The 23,361-nt window shown below is 39.8% G+C and overlaps 1 protein-coding gene across 1 annotated transcript in view; it reads right to left on the minus strand.

Moving 5' to 3' along the window:
• Positions 1–23,361, minus strand: part of LOC141926073 (VPS10 domain-containing receptor SorCS1-like) — a 297,323-nt gene that overhangs the window by 36,224 nt on the left and 237,738 nt on the right. Inside the window, exons 11-18 of the mRNA XM_074831226.1 lie at positions 21,144–21,246; positions 20,605–20,681; positions 19,313–19,404; positions 18,195–18,302; positions 17,057–17,174; positions 15,162–15,292; positions 6,464–6,577; positions 5,283–5,454 (exon numbers count right to left, since the gene is read on the minus strand). Coding sequence (XP_074687327.1) covers positions 5,283–5,454; positions 6,464–6,577; positions 15,162–15,292; positions 17,057–17,174; positions 18,195–18,302; positions 19,313–19,404; positions 20,605–20,681; positions 21,144–21,246 — 915 coding nt within the window. The remainder of the gene's footprint in view (positions 1–5,282; positions 5,455–6,463; positions 6,578–15,161; positions 15,293–17,056; positions 17,175–18,194; positions 18,303–19,312; positions 19,405–20,604; positions 20,682–21,143; positions 21,247–23,361) is intronic.

Below are 23,361 nucleotides of genomic sequence, written 5' to 3' on the forward strand. Positions count from 1 at the left end.
CATGGAATTTCAGCAGTGAATTTAAAAATGCATGAAAGGCTCTGATTTCTCCCAACCAGCTTGTCATCATCAGTAACACAGAAAATGCAATTATAATTCAGATGACAGTGGTATGGGGGAGGGGATGTACTGATCTTTCATCTGTGTGTTATTAACAGGAATGTGGTGGTGTTAGTAAGATAAACAGCCATGATTCAGCATGCACATTGGAAGTTAGGATGAAGGTTTCATATTTCTGTAATCATTACTAACTTGTGATATCAAAAGAGGGAACACAGTAGGATACCACAAAAAAGTACAGACTATGCTTTTATGTACTACTAGCTTTGCATCTTTAATTTGAGTACATCAACAATCAAAATAATGCTAAACTCATCTCCAGAGACTTCAGCTGTGTTGAATTCTGAATTCCACTGAACGATGGTGCTGAGGTGGGAAATGCTAATGGTATTGTCCCCCCAGCAGGGTCCCCAAGCTCATTAAATGTACTGGAGACACAACATATCTTACACAGCCATATATTAATATTGTCATTACAGAAAACCATACTGGTCTTTAGGAAATTCAGGGCTCTGTATATTCACGTGGTAAGAGACAGTTCTCTGGCCTTATGAGCATTCAGCACATAAATAAAAGGCATGGAGGGCATGAGGCAGAAAGCAAGCTCTATTTTCAAATGAGTGAATAAAAAAGCAGAAAGTTTAAGTTTCTTACTCAAGGTTATGCAGAAGGAGCTCAGAGTGTGGTTCAGGAATGAGTTCAGATTGCCTGAATTCTAGCCCATGGCCTGAACTGTAGGAACAAATGAGCTTTCCCTGCACATTAGTCTAATCCAAACATCATATACCAGCAGCAAATAAACCAAGTCAAAACCAAGACAAAAATCTACTCCCAGTGGAGTGACTTTGTCAAGTGAGAACTGAGGCAGACCTAGAATGTCAAAGACTTTTGGCTGTCATTTTATCAAGATAAAAAATAAATTAGAGGAGACAGTTTCTCTGTGAATTATCTGTAATGAAACAGTCAAAGCCCTGAACCTTTCTGCCCTGAGTATCTTTACTGTCCATTTCCTCAGCAAAGATGTATGAGCAATCAGATGAAACAAGTTTGAAAGCCATTGTGTTGAATAGCATTGATCAGGAGGCTGCAGCTTTCAGTGTCTCTGCTGAAGCAGTACGGCAAGCACAAGTGTCTGATGTTCATACAAATAACTCAAACACACAAATAACAATTGGGTTTGTGACAGGCAAGAGACCTACACAACCATGTGATGAGGAAGGCACGCAGAAACAACACCCACTTAGTAAAATTCTCTATTTTTACAACAGAGCAGCAAAATATGTCAAGGACATTGGGTTGAAAAACTTCAGTAGGAAAAATGGCTTTGTAATTTTTGGTTTTGAATTTCTTTTGTTGCTGTGAAAAAACAAAGTAAGGATTCAGGTTGTTTAGGCTGAGAAACAACTGTTATTGAACGCTGCAGTGTGAGAGTTACTAGCCTTGGGTCCGTTAATACAGCCCAGGCCAGGGCAAAGGATTAACCTTTAAACTGGCAGCATTTTGAGGCAATGAGAAAATTTTCTTTTAAGCATAATCAGTTTTCTCCTGTGCTGCCATTTAGTGACAAAGATGCTGTTGCTATTCTGCTTAGCTCAATGGAAATTTAAGAGCAAAATTACCAGCTTAAGTATGGTGCTCTGCTTATTAAACACTTCTATAATGCTTTGTAGAATGGGACATATGCTAATTATAAAAGGAAATACTGATGCTTCCTGGTTGTTGTCACGCAATAAGAATATCATGATGATTATACCCAGATTAATAGGAGGACTAACCTGGATAAACTTTCCGATAACAGGACCAAAGATATTAAGTGCAAGGTGACTTTGCAAACAGTTTTTAAGAGGTCATACAGAAATCCTAAAAGGTGACAGGAAAGTTAGACTACTTTGGAAAGCATTCTCACATTCCGATCATTTAAATATGAGCTGTTGGTTGTTTTTGCTTTTAATGATATTTACATGCTGTCAGATATAAAAGCTTTACAGGAAAATTTCATGTGAGTCAGGGTTAGAGAAACTGGGCCAGAATCCCAGCCCTCAGAAATCAGCAAAGCTCTACACACCGCTGGTTTTGGTGCCTGCCCCCTCTCCACTTGTACAGACTTCAGTGATTATTTTCCTTTTGTGTCTTCTTCAATAGCAGAACATTTCTGAATGCCTTGTCCTTGTTTCTCTTCAGACATCTTTTATTGACATTGTGTTATTGTCAGAATGACACAGTCCTGGCCCTCAGCATCACCACAGGCACGAGCAAGCTCTACAAGAAACCCCTGTGCTGTGTTTCCTGCCTCTCAATCCCATACCTGAGTGAAACATCAGTTTTTTTACTGCTGCCATTTGCCTCTCCCTACCCTTTTAGTAATTCCCTCCACTACAGAGATGCAGTGACTTCTCAGGGCCTCCAATGAGCCTGCCTCTGCAGTTCACTCTTCTTTTCAGACCCAGGTGGGTCCTTAGATGGAGCAGAATGCCCTAGAAAGATAATAGTAGTACAAATCTCAAACAAACTCTTGTACCTTGGCTCACCAGCTTACCTTCTTTTTTTTTTTTTTTTTCTTCCTGTAGGTCAAGTGGAATATAGGCATGAAAAAAAGAGAGCTGGGAGGCTGTGGTCTATGGGACGGCTTTGCGGTTCTGAAGGCTTCAAACAAACTGTCTCAGAGGGATACACGAGATGTTAAAATGCAAAGGGACTACAACATAAGCTAAGGCTGGGTTTTTTTAATGTCGTAAAAGATATTAACTGTGATACAAGCTAAAGGAAGAGTCTTCACCAGGGTGTAGCACTTAAAAATATTGACCACCACTCCAGGGGGTAAGGGTTGAATAGGACACACTTTCTTCATATGCCATTGGGAAAAACCACGCATGCATACACAGACGTATTCAGCCTTTTTTAACTTGCCTGATGCCTTCTCTTCAGCAAAAATGGAGTGGCACAGATTTTGTGGATGCTGAATATCCAGGATTGTATCATGCTGTATACCTGTGCAGGGCAGTACTAAAAAGAAAATGGCTAGTTCTTGTTTTGTGATACCTCTGCCATATTTGAAAGGGAAAGAAACCTTCCTTTTAGAAGTGGAGTTGGACTAGATAATCTCCAGAGTTCCCTTCCAACCTCAATTATTCTGTGAAATCAGTATCTATTCTATAAAAGGATGGTTGTTCTTTTGCTGGATTGTTTAACTTTTCTAGTGAGTGGTGTGATTTTTGTTACTGAAACAGTTAATTCAGTAAGTGCTTTAGTGTATATACAATTATGCTGCTATAACCACAGTTTATTCTGCTATAGCTTTCATATAGCTGGGCAAATATTCTTCTTCATTGACTATTTCTTTTCTGCAACATCAGCCCAAAGTATTGTCAGACTGGGTCAAAAGTTTTGTTGCTCTGTAAACTCTTTATATTGACAAATGTAGGAGCAAGAGGTCAAGATTCATCTAGCAGGGAGAGCAATCAGAAAGGCTGGAGGTTGATCAATACTGTTTCAGCCCTCAGGACAATTCCTAACCTCTTCCTTATCTGATATACTGAAAGTAGGTTCACCTTTAGATCTCCTCAGAAGTTGACTCACTTATCAAAACATACTTTAAGTCCTCCTTGATACACAGCATGAGAAAGATACCATCTCCTAATGGAGGTGTTGCTTCCAGACTCTGGTGAATATTGAAGCAGAGCTATCAAAAAAGATCAGAATCAACAGAAAAGACAGAACAATTCACAGCAGATCCCTGCATGACAGTGGTCAGGGTATTCTTACAGAATATATGAGCTGAAACACAGAAATAAGAGCAGGACATTTGTCCCGAGTTTCCCCCACTGTGGGTGATTGTCTCTCCTTCTAACTATTGGCATAATTCTTGGATAGTTTTGTGACTGACTTCTCAGATTACCCATCTCCTTCTCTCAATCTGTTTTAAAACTTTGCTGACAATAGAAAGGACATGCCACGAACACTTTTTTAAATCTTTTTAAAATTTTTTAAATTTCTTTATAAAGCCTGAAAACTTTGAATCTTGTTTTGGACTTTTTATTTTTCATCTTTAAACACAGAAATTAACAATTTATCCAGATGAAATTACATGTTTATACTGCTATGACAGCATCTACAGTAGCAATGTTGTATGACTGTCACTACTGAAATAAAGTGACCACATTTTGGAGATAAACATTCAGGTCAAACAACTGCTTCAGGTTAGATATGATTTATTATATGTTATTCCCTTTACAAATCAGGACACCTGTTTACTGGGGAAAGCATCAATAATATAGATGTAAAAAACCCAACACACCCCTAAAAAACTCAGCTCCAGAGGTCATCCTCATTTCTCTTTCCTCACTGCAGATGACATTTACTTATGGAGAGGGTCAGAAGTAATTTCCATAAATGCTCTAAGCTGTAAAGGGATGTACATTGTCCCCTAGTGTAAAAGCATAGTTGTTTTAGGATTTATTGGCCAGCTATACAAGAAAATGGGTAAAGCTTAAAGGAATCAAACTGGATTAGGGGAAAAGAGAAAATAGTTACTTTGTGAATATTATTATTTGGGAGCCTACAATTGAACACAGATAAAGAAGTGTGGAGAAGAAAAAACATGCAAAAAGATTTTAAACTTTTTTTTCTACAGATTCAGAAATGGAGGGAGCAGAACAATGAAATAGCAAGTTAAGTTACAGATGTAACAAAAACACTGGTTCTGATCAGAGTCTGAATCAGCTTCACATTTGCAATCAATTTCAGCCTTAACGCTGCTGCTGCTGAGATTTCATCCACAAACACCTAAATACTATATACCAACTTGTGCGCTGGGGACAGACCTGCACTTGCACTTTTAGCCATTTGGTTGAAAGGGGGTGGCAAGTAAAATGGAAATTCAGTTTCAAACACAGCAAGAAGTCAAAAGCACAGTTAAGGGTGGGGATCAGGATTCAAACTCTCCAGTTCTACCGTGAAATTCCCAAACCAAACCAGTTTCCAGTTTTTATCAACTTCTTCCAGCTATTACCCTATGCAACCGCAGTACTCTTACAGTCTCATCATCTCCATACATCATCCACTCCATTTTAGAGCAAATTCCACCCAGCTACATCATGGAGCTGACTGACTTTATCCCACACTCTCTTGGTTCACCTCTTCACCACTTTTCAAACTTTGTCTGGCATGAATCAGACTCAAATACACCCATGGGGCCTGGGATACAACATAAAAATAGAGCCTACCTCTTCCAGCTGCACCAGGAAAGTGACATTGTGTCCTTGCTCGGCTGTCAGTTTGCCATCAGATGTAATTATGCGAAGGCCCTGGGGGGCTTTGCCAGGACATTGCTGTGGTTTTGCTGTGTACCGTTCTCTCACACCATCCGTGCAGTTATTAGAAACAACTTTCCGGTATCTGAAAAGGAAAAGAGAAATCTGTCAGAAAGGTGCTGATAGGGAGCATAACAGGATTAACTGGGAACAGGGAGGCATTTTTGAGCTTTCTTTAGACTAAGGAGATTGGAAGAAAACAGATTCCTAAATATATTCTAGCATTTGTTTCAGCCAAGCATTCCTCATGTGCCTAACATACACGTAGTTAATACTGTTGCTAATGGCATGTAATATTTTCCTACATAGCACATCTATATACCACATATTAATGAACTGCCTAAAACATAAAATTATATGATGATCTATGCTACATGTTAAATAATTATAAAGTTATAAATAAAAGATATACACATACAGTATGGAATTGTATTCAATTATTATACTGAGGCACAGTTTAACAGCTTTTCTCACATGCTTTCCATTCCTCATCAGTTGTGAGGCAACCCTCTCTAAAGATGCAACCCTTGACAGCTATGAAAATAAGAGTTGAAGAAAAAAGCAAAGTCTGCCTATCTCTGAGTGTTCAAAATGCCAAAACACAGCTTGGGTTGCTTTGTTTGCTTTAATCACTTGCATCAGAAATTAAGTTTGAGGTCAGTATCTTCACTTAAACTACATCTTCTATTGACTTCCAAGACAGCCAAAGAATAATCAGCATTTGGGCTAGTTGCCCATCTATTACTTCAGTTCACATGTACATCAGTTTCATCTCTTTCCTCTAACTTGTTTTCCATCGTTTCTGCCTCATCTGATCCCACATGAGTTTAACAGGAGTCTTTTCAGACACTAATGATTTGGCCTTTGCCTTACAGTTTTCCCCCCAAGTTTCTTTAAGGCATCATTTTTCAGAGAAAGGTCTGGACCATATGTGATGGAGATCTGGGGTGCCAGACTGTGCAACCTAACAAAGCCAGGGAAGAGGAGGTCCCAAGGGCTTCAGCGAGCTTTGAGACACATGTATTACTGTAGTTGTCATTGGGTTAAATTCCATATGGGTGCTCTTGCTAAATAAAGTCTGGTGTGCCACTTACCCAGTGCTGTTGAGATAACTCTGTCCAAGGCTACAGTCTTTTGACAAGGAAGATGGGTTATACCAAAATGCTGGTAAACACTGCCCATTGCTGTGACGTTCATATCCATAATCACTGTTTTAACATTAAAAGAAACCGTCACATAAAAAAACAAAAGAACAAATACAGATATTAGTTCACGCTTTCTACTATTGGTACAAGTTTTGATCTTCCCAAACTGTTTAACTAGGATTTCTGATTTTTTATTGATAGAACAGATTCTTCATCCCGCTTTAGCTTTTTTTGGGGGGTAGAGTTACCTTGCACATGTTCCAGTATAAACAAGCAGAACCAGACCAGGTAGTTTACGAGCTATTGCTTTAAGTGTTCTCCCTCCACAGTCTAACCAGTGCTTCTCAGGTTCAACTCTAGACTCAAATATAACAAAAGCTAGAGATCTAAGCTAAGCTTTATCACTGCTGTATCAGTCATATATTAGAAAACTGAAGTGCTAAACAGTTCATTGTATTTGGAAACTATTTCACATGAGTTGTAGAGAAAAATTTACAGCCCTGAGAGAGCTCTCAGCTGAAGGCATATTTGGTAATAGAAACAGCATATTTGGTAATGGACAAGAAGACTGTGATCTTCAATTCTAATTTTGTTTGGAAGAGGAAATGTTATCAAAAATCGTGTGTTAGAAATGAGTCAAATTGTAATCTTTAGTCCCAGTTTGGGTTTAGCTATGACTAAATTTGTTTTGGTTCCACTAAGCAACAGTTCAAATTGTTTTTGATTCCAGGTAAACAAAGACTCTATAAAAATTGTTATTGTGGAACAAATAAAAAACAAAACCCTCTTTAATCAGTATTCCATTCACATGTGGTTTTAGTCTCCAGCTGTTGAGTAACGAGAACTGTTTGGTTAGAGAATCATTCTTATTCCTTTTACTAAGCTTTGTCCATAACAGAAAAGTTAACGGGATGTCATTTCTGAGAACTGATATACAGAGTCCACCAACTCCATTCCAATATTCCAGTTGCAACATGATCTTAAAACAGCAATTCTTTCCAAAGCCCTTTTTTTGCTTATTATCTTTAATGTCTTGGTACCAACCAGCCTGATAGTCTTAAGAGAGGATTAGGGCAGCATTAGATTACATGATTAAAGGCTCATCTCTGTATACGTAAAGAAGCAGAGAGGAAAAACAGTAGGCAGAGGAACCCCAATAACCTGATCGCAGCCAGTGGAGCCCCTGCCCAAGCTCCCAGGGCTGTCACAGGATAGCCATCAGCCCATGGCCAGGGTGAGACCTACCAGATCATCAATGGGAGATGTCCTCCCCAGATCACTTTGCAGATCAGAGTGGGGTTACTGCACACAGGGGTATGGGGCTCATTATGCCATGCCATGGAAGAGCAGCTGGCATCTCCATTTCTGTTTTCCTGGGTGAGGGGCTATCTGGGGTGTGTGTGTGTGTGTGTGTGTGGTGGTCTAAGTCTCAGAAACTGGACTCAGACCACAAGTCACAGGGGTCCATGTGCCCGCACTGCCAGCAACTGGACCGACTGGAGTGTGTGCATACTGCGCAGGTGAGCACCAAGCCAGATAAGTCATTGGTTAGGATAAAAGACTTGGGAGCTAGGTGCTGATGTGCTCATAAGTCTGGCTGGATATCACGGGATAAATCTGTGAATTGGTTACTGGAGAGACCAAGAGGTCTGGGGTAACGGGTACTGGTGTAAAGCCATATAGGTGTGGACCTGCTTGTGAGACCTGTTACACTTGTGTATGTCTATGCATAAGGGATGCCCAGTTGTCAGCAAGGCATCCATGGGCCAGATACTGGATAAAGCTGGGTACTGGTGGGATCAATATTGTATGTTAAGTTTATAGTGCACATATTTTCCACAAATGGTATTTCATCTGGATCAACCATAGAAGGGAACAGGATAAGGCAACCGGTGTTTGTGTGAGTGCTGTGTTTTCTGTTTGTGCTGATCTGTGTCACCAGACAAGTACATATGCACATATGTACTGTGCATATGTGCGCATGTGTGCCTAGCAGGAACAAACACTCAACCTTGCTACTGCTTGGGTCAGGGGACACGGAGTTGCAACAGCCTCACTTCTATCAGGCTACTGGATTCAGCATCTCCTAATAGGCAGCAGTGAGATCAATGATATTTGTAGAATATTATTAACAACAACAAGGATGTTTAACATAATGAAGACTTTTTTCAAATGTCTTTTTCTTTCTGGACCAAAGCATGATGGCTTAAAACAAAAATTTAATGAATCGCTATTAAACAATTTTAAGAAGTCTGGTACTGATCTAAGATATGAGACAAAGAAAAAAAAGGAGAGAATATTTTGCAATTTCTTTCTGTTAAATTTTTTATACTTGTTATGAAAAGCGGGACACTGAGAAGAATTTTGTCACTACTTTTACTCCTGCCTGCAACTTTTCCTTCTGAATTAGGAGAAAAAAAAGGTTTGAGGTAATCTAAGAAAGGAGAAATTTAAAAGAAGGCATTAAGCAAAAGAAATTTAAAGCTGCGTATCACTTGGGAAAACTAAACATCTATTAGACTGCACGAGTGTTCCAAAGGAACATTTTGGCAGCTGTGATGCTTGGGATATCTACAACTACTAATTGAGAACATACTCTAGGAAACGGCAATGAAGTAGATGACCTAAATGGTCTTTTCCTCATTTTTTTCATTGAATTTTCATCAATCTATTTACTCAGATGCTAGTGACTGAATGTTGCTTAATTGCTTTGAAAGCATCAGCCAGCCTATTCTCCCACTGCCATGTGCTAATCATACTTGTTGGAATAAGAACACTATAGCTGCAGAATACACTTTATAATGAAGAATAACACTGTTCTGATTTGCTTAGAGAAAACAAATATTTACATACAAGTGGGACTCCTGTATTTTTGTAATTCATTTGTCAACACTCTGCAGTACTGTATTCCTAGGTTACCATGTGTCACTGATTAAAAAGCTGTAACACTGTACACACACAATGTTCTGTAATCAGTTAGGTGAAAACAAACCAAAATAATACAGTGAAATCTGTCTCAGAGGGGATCAGTATCCACAGTCCAATCTGATGGAGTAGTATCAGTCTGGGATTTCTTACTATACCCACATCTAGACTCATGCCATAATTTTGGTTCCTGTTAGTGCCTGCACATCTGGACAAGCCAAGCTTGACTTAACTAGGTTTGACTATACTTGGATCATATTTCTCAGAGTCAAGCAAATGAAATCATAGGATTTTCCACAGCAGAAATAGTTATAAGCACAGAAGTTTCACAGTGTTGTTTTCAGGCTTGCAAATCGTCTGGCTCATTAGGGCCCTGCAGAAATATCATCCCAGTAAATGACATGAATTGCTGTTCCATATCTCTCTACAGATGCACCAGCCGCTCGTTCACCTCTGCAGTCTTGGAATCTAATGAATTCCTTGGCTACAGGCTGGTGCATGCAGAACACTGATGCTGACAACAAATTGCTGCCTACAATTTGGCACAACAGGCTTTGTAGCAATCAACAAGCATTAGCTTCAATTGGATTGCCATAGCACGAGCTAGTATAGCAGAATTTGGAGAGAGGGAAGGCATCAGCTTTAGACTGCAATCAGCTAGCAGAGTCATTGCCTGGTAACTGAGAATTCAAATTTGCATATATTGATGATATTTTGTGCTTGCCTGAAAAGAATTCAGGTGAAATAGATAATGTATCTATCAAGAGAGTGGGAAGCATTTACCAGCGGAGATTGTTTTATTAGTATGAAGCAGCCTATCCTGTGGCTCTCACTGATGATGGTCTTACCCTGGCCCCTCTTACTGGTTTTTTAAACTGGAATTCTATTTGTCTTAGTCAAGTAGAATTGCAAGTCCTTCTCTGTAATTAGAGACAGATATGAATTCATTCCAGAAGTTCTACATTCCTGCTCAAAGGTCATAGTAAATTCCATTATCTAAGATTATTTGCAGCACAGGTAATAATCAAAGGAAAAGAAATCCTTTAAGGAAGTTTGTTGTTTGAGTACAGACCTGACAAACATACTGTCATGGAAGAACTGTAAATCCACATAAAATTATTAAAATCCCACTGTTTTAAGATACAGAAATAACCAGTTAAGTCACATGAGTGATTGCCATGCTCATACCTTTCAAAAATCAAAAGATGACTTAACATGTAACCACAGGACTTCCTTAACACTAACAGCTTTACCTTAAGGTCAACCATGCCAAAACCTGAAAATGCTACTTGTGGTTTTGTATGCTGTGCTTTGCAAACTTTTCAGACATTAAATGGGGTGGAATTGAGGTATCTGTGATTATAGTCACCTTTGTTCTGCAGTTTCCAAAAGCCCTTGTGGAAAACAATAACTGTAGCCACAGACATGGAGAAGTCTTATCACCTTTTATTCACTTAATACCATTGTCTAATATTGAACTATGATAAAAATGTAGATTTGTGTTAAAGGGGAGCTGTGCTTGCTTCCCAGTCCTACAGGATCTGACATGGGATTTATCTCAGAGAAGGATGGATTCAGGTGCATTTGAATTATGGATCTATGAAGGCATATGATTATAATTGCATTACAGTATTTGGAGTCGACCTATACCACCTTACATTAACAGGGAACCTAAAATTCCCAGAACCTCTCCAGTAAATTCATGCATGGTAGATCTCTAGACCCCTAAAGATGCAGAGATGCACTGTAGACTTTGCATAGTGATTCTGCATTTTCCACAAGCATTCAAAATGAACAAAAGGTTCATTCAAAATTACTATTCGTTAGCTAACCAAGCCTACTTCAATGACAAAGCAAAGTTAGTTAACCTAAGGGTACAAATGTATGTGTATTTCAGAACTGGCACCTGCATGATCATCTGAACTTCTCAGTGGTAACACATGAAGCCAACAGAGTCTAACCACATTCAGTATCTGCCTTCTGCTTCTTCGCAGTTTGTCAGGACAGTTTCTCATGACACAGGACTCTGATGTTTTAGAGTAAGAATAAACTTAGCAGGCAGGTCTGTAATTTAGACAGACAATAAAAAAAGAGCTAACCAGATCCTTGTTGATATCATCAGTGAAATAAATAGACCTGATTCTCAGTTGCACTAAGGCTTCTTTGTGCCTTTCTGGCTATTCAAAGTCACTAGCACCAGTACCAACAGGTTCATACTTCCCATGAAGGTGCAAGATATGGGAATATTGATAGAAGAAGCCCTCAGTATTAATGCCAGTGGGTTCAGACAGTGAGACACTTAACTCAAAGCTTCTATTAAAGGACCTGGGAGACAGTTAGCTGAAGGATGAACACCACAAAAGATTTCCATCCGTGTCTAGGAGGTGTTTCTACTGAAGAGATATTGCTGTAATAATGCTCAAACGGCAGGAAGGAACACAATGTAAGGAAACTGGGAAAATTAATGCTTTAATAACACACAAGTAACGGTATCATCCATTTACCCAAATCAATTAAATGAAGAAGGACATTCTCGTTTCTAGGCCGTTGCTAGGGCAAGATTTGCCGAGGGCTTCTGCAGATTTCCACTCCCCCCTATTTCTGAAGCACTATTGCCCTCTGGCTGCGAGCCTCAGCCCCTGCACAGAGAACAAATACCTGCCGCTTCGACCCTATCCCCAGATAGTTTTGGTTCTAGCCCATGATAAGAGACGTCTACTGTCAGAAGAGTTCAGGTTCCCAAGGCTAGAAAAACTACAGTCATTTCTAATGTCACTCAGTTTTGTTGCCGTGTAAAACAATAAACAAATATGCCCTGTTCTCTGAGAAAGAACTACCATGGGCTGAATACCTATTTGGAGTGAACCTGGAGTTCTATGATATTACCAGGAGAAAAAAATTATAAAATCTTTATGTTTTTTATAACTGGCATTTTTTCAGCAATAACACTTTTTTTTTTTCTTCTTTTTTTTTTTTTTTTCCCCTCCACTTTACCTGACCACAGAGATTCATTTTTTTACTCCAAGCTCTGACAAGCTTAGGTAATAAAATTTCCTCCATACAAATTCAGTTTTTAAACAGCAAAGAAAGTCCTACACTGATTAGGGCAGGGATTGTTGTCTTCTTTAATTCTGTATACAAGTGTGGGTCCTGTAAACATTGATGTTAATAGAAAAAGCTGCCCAGTTTATTTCAAGATTGCAAAATAGAGTGCAGTCATCTAAGGGGCTTCTCCCTGCCTGGGGGACACATGTCCCCTTCAATCTCCTTCAATAAACAGCCCTCCCCAGAAAAAAAAAGAGAAATAGAGAACTCAAAAGCACTGCTGAAATGTCATCAGTGAGGATGATTAAAGTGCTTCTTCCTTTTGCAGGAAGGACCCCACAGAGGGCATCCTTCCACAGCAAGAATTCATTCACTGATTTTACTCCAAATGCCTCTTTGGACCAACTTCTGCCGGGTGTATCAGCAGTGAAGCCTAGTGCAGAGTTCAACAAGGCAGGCACTGAATGCTATGGCAGAGCAGCAGCTTTGCCTTTCTTAGCACAATAAAACTGGGCTGAGAAATTCAGTTGAACCAGCAGAATTGCTTTCTTCTTGCCATGTCTTTTCTCCTTTCTTGATAAACCTCTCTCTTCTGTTCCCTGTGGCTTTTCTGTCCTTCTCTGGCAAATCTATGTAAAACTGTGCTGCTAAATATTTCTGAAGTGGGTGCTTAAAGCAATGTTTCACTCTTTTTTTCCTCAGTCAGTGGGGAAGGAAGCTGAAATAGATAAAGTAAAAATCCAGATCTGAGGACTGTAGGAGTAACAAGAGCTCAGAGAGAATTGGAGGGGATCATGACAGCCTGGTCTAAACCAAAGCTGATTCCATCAGAAGGAGGAAGGCCCTCCTAGGTCAGGAAGGCTTTCTATCAGTCAGCCCAGCACAGAGACCTGCAGTATTTTTAAGGGTATTTTTCTCAGGCTACTTTTAACAAGATGACTTTTGCAAAGTCCTAATTCTGCCTCTTCCAACAGATTTGAGGGAGCTTGTTGATGCATGTGAACTGTGAGCATCTGTCATACATCCCCAACCATTCAAGCCATCTCTTAGAGATTATCTCACAACCCAGCAGACCTTTTGCAGAAAGTTTCCTCGAAGTGAACATAAAAGAAATAAAAGCATGTTCCCTCCAGCAAATGTCACCATGGTACTTTTGTTCTGTACCTAGCAAAAAAGTTTTGTAGTAGCAAACCACACAATCAATTTTAATGAAATAAAGACATACATTCTCAGAGAGAAGTTCTGGAAGGAAAGTGTATTTTTATCACAAGTGTTTCATGAGTGTGTGTCCCTTAGGAGTGTAAGGGGTTTAACCTCTAATGGACTGACCGTGAGTCAATCCCACCAGTTATTCTCTTGAGCCTGGGCATGAGCTTGGCACAGCTTTCTACTGCATGCACTACAAGAGGATCAAAATATTCAGGGAATTTCCTTCCTATTCATGTTTTTCTGTTTGGCTGCTATCTTTTTTATATTACTAGCAATATCTTAAATGGTTGAAATCCAGGACCTTTGGGCATCTAAATGATGAACTACACACAGAACTGATGTATCTTCTCCCTAACAAAGAACTCATTGGAGGATGAGGAAATAATCAGAAAACCATATTCAGTGAATCAGTGCCCAAGTGTGCTCATAATTTTTGTTGTTTGGTGCAAGAGGATTTACTTTTTTTGACACATGGAAAAGCCTCCTGTGATTCTCTGACCTTATATAGAAAAACTGATATAACTACAGTTATGGGAGGGTAAGAAAGAAAATGCCGTAAATTTCCATGGTCCTGGAGTGAACTCATATAGCAAGAAACAAATATTTATGAGATGAATCTCTTCAGGGTGCGTGTTACAGATGCTGGGTTTAATTAATAACGTGGCATAGATCTAGCTGGGTGAGGCACAAAGGGTGTTTATCAGCACTGCCAAGGAGCCACCATTTCTCTCTTCTGAGATACTCATGACTGTCTCAGACTTGGAGAAAACAGGTGATAGAGAGATTTCAATAATGTGGTTCCCTGCTTTTTTTGTGCAAATTGCTGTGAGTCAGCAGGAATCTTGACATGAAACTAGAAGCTGAACATTTTATCACACCATTCATAACTCACCAATGGACTCTATTTCCCATAGCCTACGGCAGAGGAGAAAAGACTTCAGAAGATTAACCCAAACCATGAAGGCACTGTCTGTTGGATACTATCAAACATGATGGTCCAGATATAACAAATGCCCCAGGAATTCCCTAGATACTTGATTTCTAGAAGCTGGATATGCATATATTTACTTTTACACATATATACATATGTGCATGTGTGTGTGTGTGTATGTATAAAGAATTTATTTTATTTGTTACGCACACTATATATGTCTTACATACTACTTCCACAGACACCCCTGGTCATTGCTGAAGTTAGATGTGCTAAATGGGCCTTTTATCTTATTGCTGCACAGAGTTCAGATGTGACCTGGAAAATGGTTTGTTCAGCACCAATTCTGTGGGAGCCTTAGCAGATTACATATATCTATTCCACCTTTCCTTCTTTTGACATACTTGCACTATCAGGGAGCAACCTATTTGGCCACTTACATGTTCATTAATTTCTATTCTCTGCAAGCCTACAGCATCTCTAGCGACTCTGCATTGGTGTGGTAAAGAGCACACAGTTCTTGTGCCCACTGCTCACCAGTCAAAGTCTGCCTCTGTGCACACACATGGCTCCGAGGTCATAGCCCCAGCATATTTTCCTTGCATGCATTTCTTCTCTGACTTGCGCTTCTTGTAGATCCTTTTTGCTCCCATGATGCAAGCTTCTCCCTGGAAACAAAACCAAAAATATCTTTCTCTGACACCCACCAGACTGTACCACCCAGTTTTTCCAACCCTGTGCAATGGGAGCTGTGACTCAAGGGAAGAGGATGGGAAGTCAAATGCCATGTCAGTACACTGGAGCTAATTAAAGCTACTGAAGCTTTAACTGAAACTAACACAGCTTTTCCAATACACACTAAGAAATGATCTGAGGTTACTTATGTATCTGATTCAGTTCTGATTTTATTCCAAAGCCAATGAGCAATTGATCCAGACCCATTTCTCGTTTATAGATTATGTTTCACAGCAACTGAAAACACAGTCTGATCCCTCTGCAATCTGAGACACAGAGCAGGTCTATTTCTTTGGTCTGATCTCTTTGGCAATAATTTTGTTCATTAGAAACTATTAATATGTATATATGTAAATACTTTCCACAGACTATGAGTTCAGGTTTTACAGGGTTTGACTTGTAAAACTTTCTTGTCTTTTCAATCCTGTCTTCAACACCCTGCTAAATATTTCTATCTAGGGAACAAGGTTCAGCCTTGTAATCTCAATGGAAAGCAAATCAAAAGGCCACAGCAGCCTTCCTAAAAATAGTTCTGCAAGCTCCAAAGCCAACATCCTCAAAGATATACTGCAAAATCCTTGGCATTTTTGCTTATGCAAGGACAAGAAAGTAAAGAACAAAATACAGTGGTGTCTCACTTGTTACCTTTTATGCTGTTAAAATTGCTGTAGGAAAGAGAAGCTTTTCATGGCTTTGATTTGCCCATGAAACTGAAGGGCCCAAATGGCAACTGGTGTAAAATGCTATGCCTCCTTGAATTTCAAGGAAGCTGTACTGATTTTCAACATCTAAAGATCTAAGTCATAACCAGTAATTTTAGTGTGGAGTTGTGCCTTGTGTGAGCAGCTAGTCTGAGTCAAGCTACTTTCATTTCATATTCATTATTAAATTCTTTCCCAGCAAGATATATACAGAAAGACAAGCTTTGATGATATAAATGGGTGTTTCGCTTTAGACTTCACTGGAGCCTGTGGTGTTTATATAACCACAGAATTTGGGCCATGTTTTATTCTAACCTGATATAACACAGGTTGTTGTGTCAAACTTGGCAGAGCTGGGAAGGTGCCCCAAGCCAGGCGCAGGCACTGTGTGGAGCACGTTACCTTGCTGGGCACTTAAACAATGGTTCTGGGAGTGATGCAGAAGCAGCATCTGGGATGCAAGGGACAGGGCATGAGGGCCAAACAAACTGGGGAATAAAATGTCTGACTCCCACAGCAGAAGTACCACTGCTGAGAGAGACAGAACAAGGATGAAACCAAGGGAGTAAGAAATGAGGCTGAGAGGTCAGGAATTTGGAGAAACCAGAGTGAAAGCAACTAGAAGGGTCTCAAGACACTGGCTCTGAGGACACTGAAGGAGGAAGAGAAAGGAGGTAAGGAGAGGGAAACTGGATGGGAGATGTAAGAGCGAAGGAGTTCAGGCCTCTTTCAGTGGCAGTGCTTCTGCTGTTGTTGCATTCTTCAGCTCTGGATAAGTCTGAGATAATTTCCTGCATGGAGAATGAAACCCAAAACGCTCCTCAGGGCTCACAGAGTGCAATCTGAGGCCAACACACCTATGTAGCAAAACAGACCCATCCAGTAAGTGACAATCTGATACACCAAACTAACAAGAAAAGATATTGGATCACACTGGTCTTTAATTGTATGATCATTAGCTGCTTCAGGTCAGATCCCAGCCTCCTTGCTTCTCACCTGGCTATGGAGTTGCCAGGGCCTGTAGTCCTCTTCTGCACACCTCCGATCAAAAATGGATTTGTAGTCTACTTTCACCAGCTGCCACTCTGAGCGGTGGCTGAAATGTCCAAACACTCTACAGAATCCAGTAGAAAGAGCATACAGTAAAAATTAGCACCAGATGGAGTGTAATCGTTACAGAGATACACTCATCCACAAATTTCCAACAGAGATTGACTGCTTTAGAAGTGACAGTCCCACTGATTTTTACTTGACTGACATAGTGGAAGTGATACTTAGGCTGCTAAATATCTACAACCCTTTTAAAAATTGCATGTAGCTTTTATCCTGTGGATCATTATCCTCCCACTTACATCAATCCACAAAATGACTATACAGGGAAGACTTGTGTGGGGCTGGAGACAGTTATACCTATAGGAGTTTGTTATCTCAATTATAAGCTTTGGAAATCCCTTCCACACAAATTAAAGTCAGAACCCAAAGGGAACATTCTTCATACATCTCTATTAACTCAGGTTGTTTTCCAAACCACGTATTCTCTTTATTACAGGTCAGTCCATTTTTTTACAGACAGAAACTGAATTTTCCTCCTGTTTTTGCAAATCTGATCTCAGGTAAAATGTCACAGTTTCTGGCAGGGTGAATCCAGATTTATGCACCATGCAGAACTCAGCATACCATGTTGAAACTAATCATAATTTTTCATGAGTCAGACTCCAGGCAACATTTTGTCATTCATTTTTACAAAAGAATGTCTTAATTTTTCTGTCTCTGTTAAAAAAAAAGAAAGTAGCAGCAAAAACTCTGTTACAAAAATACCGCAACTTTTTTCTTTCAAATATTCATCTGTTGAGAGTAACTCTGCTTTAAACCACACTGAATTTGAGGAGTCAGGTTTCATGCTGATAAGCTAAGTGACAATGTTTTTGCAGCTTGCAAGGAACCACGTTGTCATTCCTTCAATCATATCACAAATAAACACTGATGATTTAGCAACAGAAGACTGCATACTCCTGGCTTCAGATAGTACTTGGTTTGGTCCTCAACCAGAAATGCTATTATGTTACAAACAACACTCATAAGATATTTATGGTGCGGTTCCCATCAACAGTAGCATGATGTCATGCTCACTTACGTCATGATGAGAGTTTCTTCTCCAGGCTCCCCTAAAACTCCATCTACAAACAGTGGGAGGGATGTGAAACTGTACTTGCTCCAAGATCTCCCTTCATCAAAACTTAACCTAGTAGAGAAAGCAGAATTAGTGTCTTCTTTCCTTACTCTCCTCCTACTTTACTTGAGGAGACCCTAGTCCACTACAGCTGCTACAGAGAAGTGGGAAGCAGCTTCTGTTCTTGGATAATGCATTTTTAGTCCTTTAAATAACTGTTTTTTTTGGGAAGCATTGTAAATCAAAGCATTGATCAAACTTATTTGGCATCATACCACTAACCCATGGCCAACATTTAAGTGGTAGGAACTAACGAAGTTATGTTAGAGATTGATGCTTTAAGTATAAAATGTAGCTTAGGGCTAAGATTTTTTAAAAATAAACAAGTGATTTTGAGCATCTTATTTTTGGGTCCCTAATATAAGACATTTTAAGGAGGTAAGATTTCTGGGGCACAAGAGCTTTGCCTCTTCTGGCCAGAAGTCTTCCCTGTGGTGGGTCTTCGTGAAAGCTTGGAATCACTCATCACTTCTTAAGATTTGGGTCTGTGTGTTTCAGATATCAATATGACACCGATTGTGGTTGAAGTAAATCATGCAAACCAGCACAAAACTATATTCTACCTACCACAGAAACTCAAGAGTGTTAACTAACAGAGGCACTTTTGCCTTATTGGCTGCATAACCCTGAATTTATTCAATAAAATTCTGGTTCGTAAGTCCTGTCTGCCACATAGAAGACAAGTCCATTAATAATTCTGAAAATAAAGAGTACTTCGGTAACTTAGTAAGAGACAAAGCCATAATCCAGATACATATTACATAAATAACCAAACTCAAGAAGCCAAGTTGCGGTAAGCATTGAAAGTTGTAGAATTACATTGACGATATCTCAGATCTGGCCAAGCTGAAACTATGTAAACTGGAATTACCAAGATTTCTTAGCTTTATCTGAGTTAATGTTTGCCAGTATCTTTACTGATATTTTCTAGATTGTAGCTACAGAAAACTCTGGATGCAGCCTAACTGACTGCTTCCTAGCATGTGAAAAAAGGGACAGCAGACATTTAGCACAGTCATTACCAGAGATGTCTGATAGGCAGAGATGTGTGTTTCATGGCGACCAGTACTCCACCTTGATCCAGGTACAGAACACTGTGCTCCTCCTCAAAGATCTGGGGGGAAAAAAAGCATATATTTAAATCTATTTTCCTTAGTATCAAGAAAATGTAATTGTTCTTTAAGTACAATCATGACAGAGGACAGGTATGTGCTAAGGAAGTTACAGAGCAGAGGAAGACATTCTGTATAGACACAGTTTCTGGCTTTTATTTTTTATTGAGTTGGGTATTTTTAGATTTTTGAGGTCCTTGGTAAATGCATTCTGCCTCTGCTTGACAGAAAGTTAGAAACATGAGTTTTTGCAAAGATCAACAGCTTCCCTCCTTTTGATAACAGACTTTTGTTTAAAGAAGAACTTCATGTGTTTGCATGTATCTGGTCCTATCTCACATAAGTAGATGAAAAATGAGGGCTTGTCAAACATTGTAAAATAATTAAATACTTGGAATATCAAATATTTTAAAAGATTTTATTTTCCTATGTCTTTTTTGTATTGGCTTCTGCAAGCATCTGCTCTCCAGTTTATACAGCAGCATTTGTCAGTCAGGGAGAGTCACTCTTTCTCTCCATGACTTGATAACCCATCCAGAAAATAGGAATAATAGAACGTCCTGTTCTGAAGATAAACAGATTAAAGGGTAGCAATGCTTTGGTAACAGGTGGGATTCCACCATATATTAGGAACTTGAATTCACTTCATCACCCAGTTTCTTTCCACAAGTAACGGAGAGATAGGTAGCTTCAGAAAAGATGTCTTTTTCTGCATTAGTTTAAGATCATGGCAAAATAATCCATTTATATGGGCACCAAACTTTGGACAAGTCAACTTAGGTGAAATGAGTCCCACATGGAGTGAGGGCAAGTAGACCAGTGCAACTGCTGATTCTTGGGAAAGTATAATCATGGACGAAGAGAAAAATGATTTGATTGTTACAAGGGATATACAACAGTAAGAGGAAACACATTTTCTTTCCTTAGTATTCATATTTTAATCTGCTCTCTTTGCTACAGGTTCAAACTGAAGTCAAACTGAGTAGAATTCTAAAAATAATTTTCTGTTATATGAAGTCTAACGACTTATTCAGCCTTTTTCTTCAGGCATCTCTCTATCAGAAGGGAAGTTTACCCTTTTGTAAAGATTTGCAAAAAGCTACTCTGAACCAAAAGAAACAAAAATTAAGTGACAGTTTTAATCTACTTTTATGACATTGTCCTATGATTATTATTTAAACCTGTGATTCTGTGTCATTTACCTGTCTCCAAGTGTTCCCAGCATCAGAAGAAACAAACATGCTGATGTCATCGTCTGATAGTTCAGTGCCTATATTACCTGTAAGATGAGCATTGATCAGTGATGCAACACTCTAAGAAACAGTAGAATTAGCAAATCAGAGAGTAAATTTATTTATTTACCTTTTGCAATTATAGAACTTCTAGTTGTGGGAAGAGAAAGATGGGGAAGGGAAAGACTTTCAGTCTGAAGAAAATATATATGAGATCCAATCCATACAGGTCCACACACCTCCATATGCAAAGGAAATACCCTGATTTGAATCTTATGTTCATAGGAGTAGAGGACTGGAAGTGATCTCCTCAGTCTTGAAGGCCACTTTCCATAAAAAACATGACAAGTTGAAGGTCCATAAGGACTTCCATTTAATAGCCTGCCTTCCTTACCAGTACTGGTGGCGTGACACCCCACAAGCCACTCAACACCTCCGCACCCACCACAACCTCAAAATTTTGTCAGTGTTTTCACATCATACACAGGCAATCTTTAAGTGTTTCATACCTGAAGCTACAATAATACTGGGGGCAGTGTCTCGGCTGGCGATGTTTCCTGAGGTATAGGGATTCTCTGAGACCTTCAGGTGAAGATGAAGGGAGCAATAGGGCTATGGAGAAAGGGGAAATAAAAGTAAAAAGCTGACACAACATGAAATGCATGCTCCTATTTCTACAGGCTTAGAAATATACAGTGTCTTTCTGTATTACTTCCTAACCACTGCATTCAGGCCTTAGAAAGATACAGCCACTGTCTTGGTTCTGTTTCAAGAGCTTCGCTATCATTTTCTGATGCAACCTGATCTCCTTGGGAAACTGATTCACTAGGCTGAAACCTTCTCCCAAGGACAAGATCTTTGAGGCTGTACCCACAAAGGAGGCAACCAAGCTTGCAAGGACAGGTAATGGTAAGGACTACCTAGCTCCCCTGGCTCCTAGCTCTCTTGAGAAGCAAGCAAGGCTGAGATATGATGAAGTGACTCTCAGACCAGCACTGTCCAAGCTATCTCTGCAACAAGAAGCAATATAACCCTATCAGTGTGGTGCTGAGTCACCACTAATTAGCCATGAGAAACAACTTAGTTCAGACAATGTCATATCATTTCTTGACTCTGAGTATTGTTGACACATGACTCTGTTCTGCACTGTACTAAGAAGAAATATCAAGACTGGAAAGTGTTAGTTTAAAAGTTGTTTAAAACAATGCTTCATTGCCCCATCTGGATGTGACCTTTGAGATTTCAATACAAATGCATTCATGGAAACTTCACCTATTTGTTATTGATTTTGTATGTCAGGTACTCAGATAAGATAGGAATGGTACAGAATAAATCAGCTGAGCAAGAAGGTTAGACAGACAGGCAGATTTCCAAAGTTGCCATTACAATTCCCCCCAAATCTGTAGTGTGATAACTTCTGAAAATTTCTGATGATTTTTGCCCACTCCTGGGTTTTATTTTCAGTATCTTTTCCCTTCCAAACCTCACGAAGAGCCCTTCACGAAACATGCTAAAGGGAGGGAGGTAGAAAAATACTGTCAAGAAAACCTGAAGCAAACTGACCCAATCAAGGGGGACACCACACAGGAACACAAATACAGCAAAGCCCATGTTTCAGCTTGCATGGCTTTAAGATGAGCATGAGAGGCTATGCAGAAGGACCTTCAGGCTCTAAGGAGGCAGGTCTTTCTGGCTAATATTTTTATTAGCCAGAACGCTAGGTCTGCAGCCCCAAAAGTTTTGTAGGCTTCCTCTGCAGGATACCTAGCCCCACAGGTCATTGGAGGAAGACCACTTATCCATCCCATCTCAAAGTAGGTGTCTATAACCCTGAAAGGAAAATTCCCCCTGCGGAGAACAAAGGCAAATGACGGTGGTGAGGAGGGATGGGAGCTCTCACTTATGTGAGACAGGAAAAGGGGACATGGGTTGTGCAGAAGGGAACACAATCTGCCAAATGGAATGTACTGAGCAGCTTAACTCTAACTGACAGCCTTGTGAGGGCAGCCACTGGAGCAGCCCGAGGGTGCAGGGAGGGAGTGGAAACCAAATCGAGCTGACATGCATGCAGGAAGTGGAAAAGCATTGCAAGAGCATGAATTCTTTCCTTTTACATTTTTATATGTTGTGAAAAGACTAAATACAGAGCATATATTTAAAACAAACTAACATACTCCAAGTTCACCTCAGCATTTTGAAAACAGAAACTAATGGCAGCAACTCAGACGATTCCCCACTCTGACAGTCACCAATTTTGGGTTTCCCTGTTATTGCCTAGTACCCAGCTGTTCTAGCTGCTGCACAGACACCAAGACCACTGCCATGGAGCATTTACAACCTAGGTAGAAGATAAAGCATGAGTGGCACAGGCCATAGCTCTCTGCTCACTGCCATAGTTCTTACAATCATGGTGGAGTTCATTACTCGCTTCCTAATATTTTCAAGCCAGCACTTTTATGCTCCCCTCTCAGGAAGTTCATCAGTCCTTAGTAAAATTTCTCATAAACACCCACAAACCCACTTCTTGGCTGTTCTGCAAAGTCTACCTGCACTGTCTCCAATGGCATGACACCTACAAAACAGTTATTAGTGACTGCTCCTGATCAGGAGTGGGGCAAAGTATTATAACACAAGGATGATGCTAGACACCATTCACAAACCTAGGAGTAGTCACAGTATTAGCCAGGAGCAGTGAAGAGAGATAAACACTTCCAGGAGAGTTATTCA

The sequence above is a fragment of the Strix aluco genome, chromosome 7 (genome assembly GCF_031877795.1).
Source record: "Strix aluco isolate bStrAlu1 chromosome 7, bStrAlu1.hap1, whole genome shotgun sequence".
Classification (NCBI taxonomy): Eukaryota; Metazoa; Chordata; class Aves; order Strigiformes; family Strigidae; genus Strix; species Strix aluco.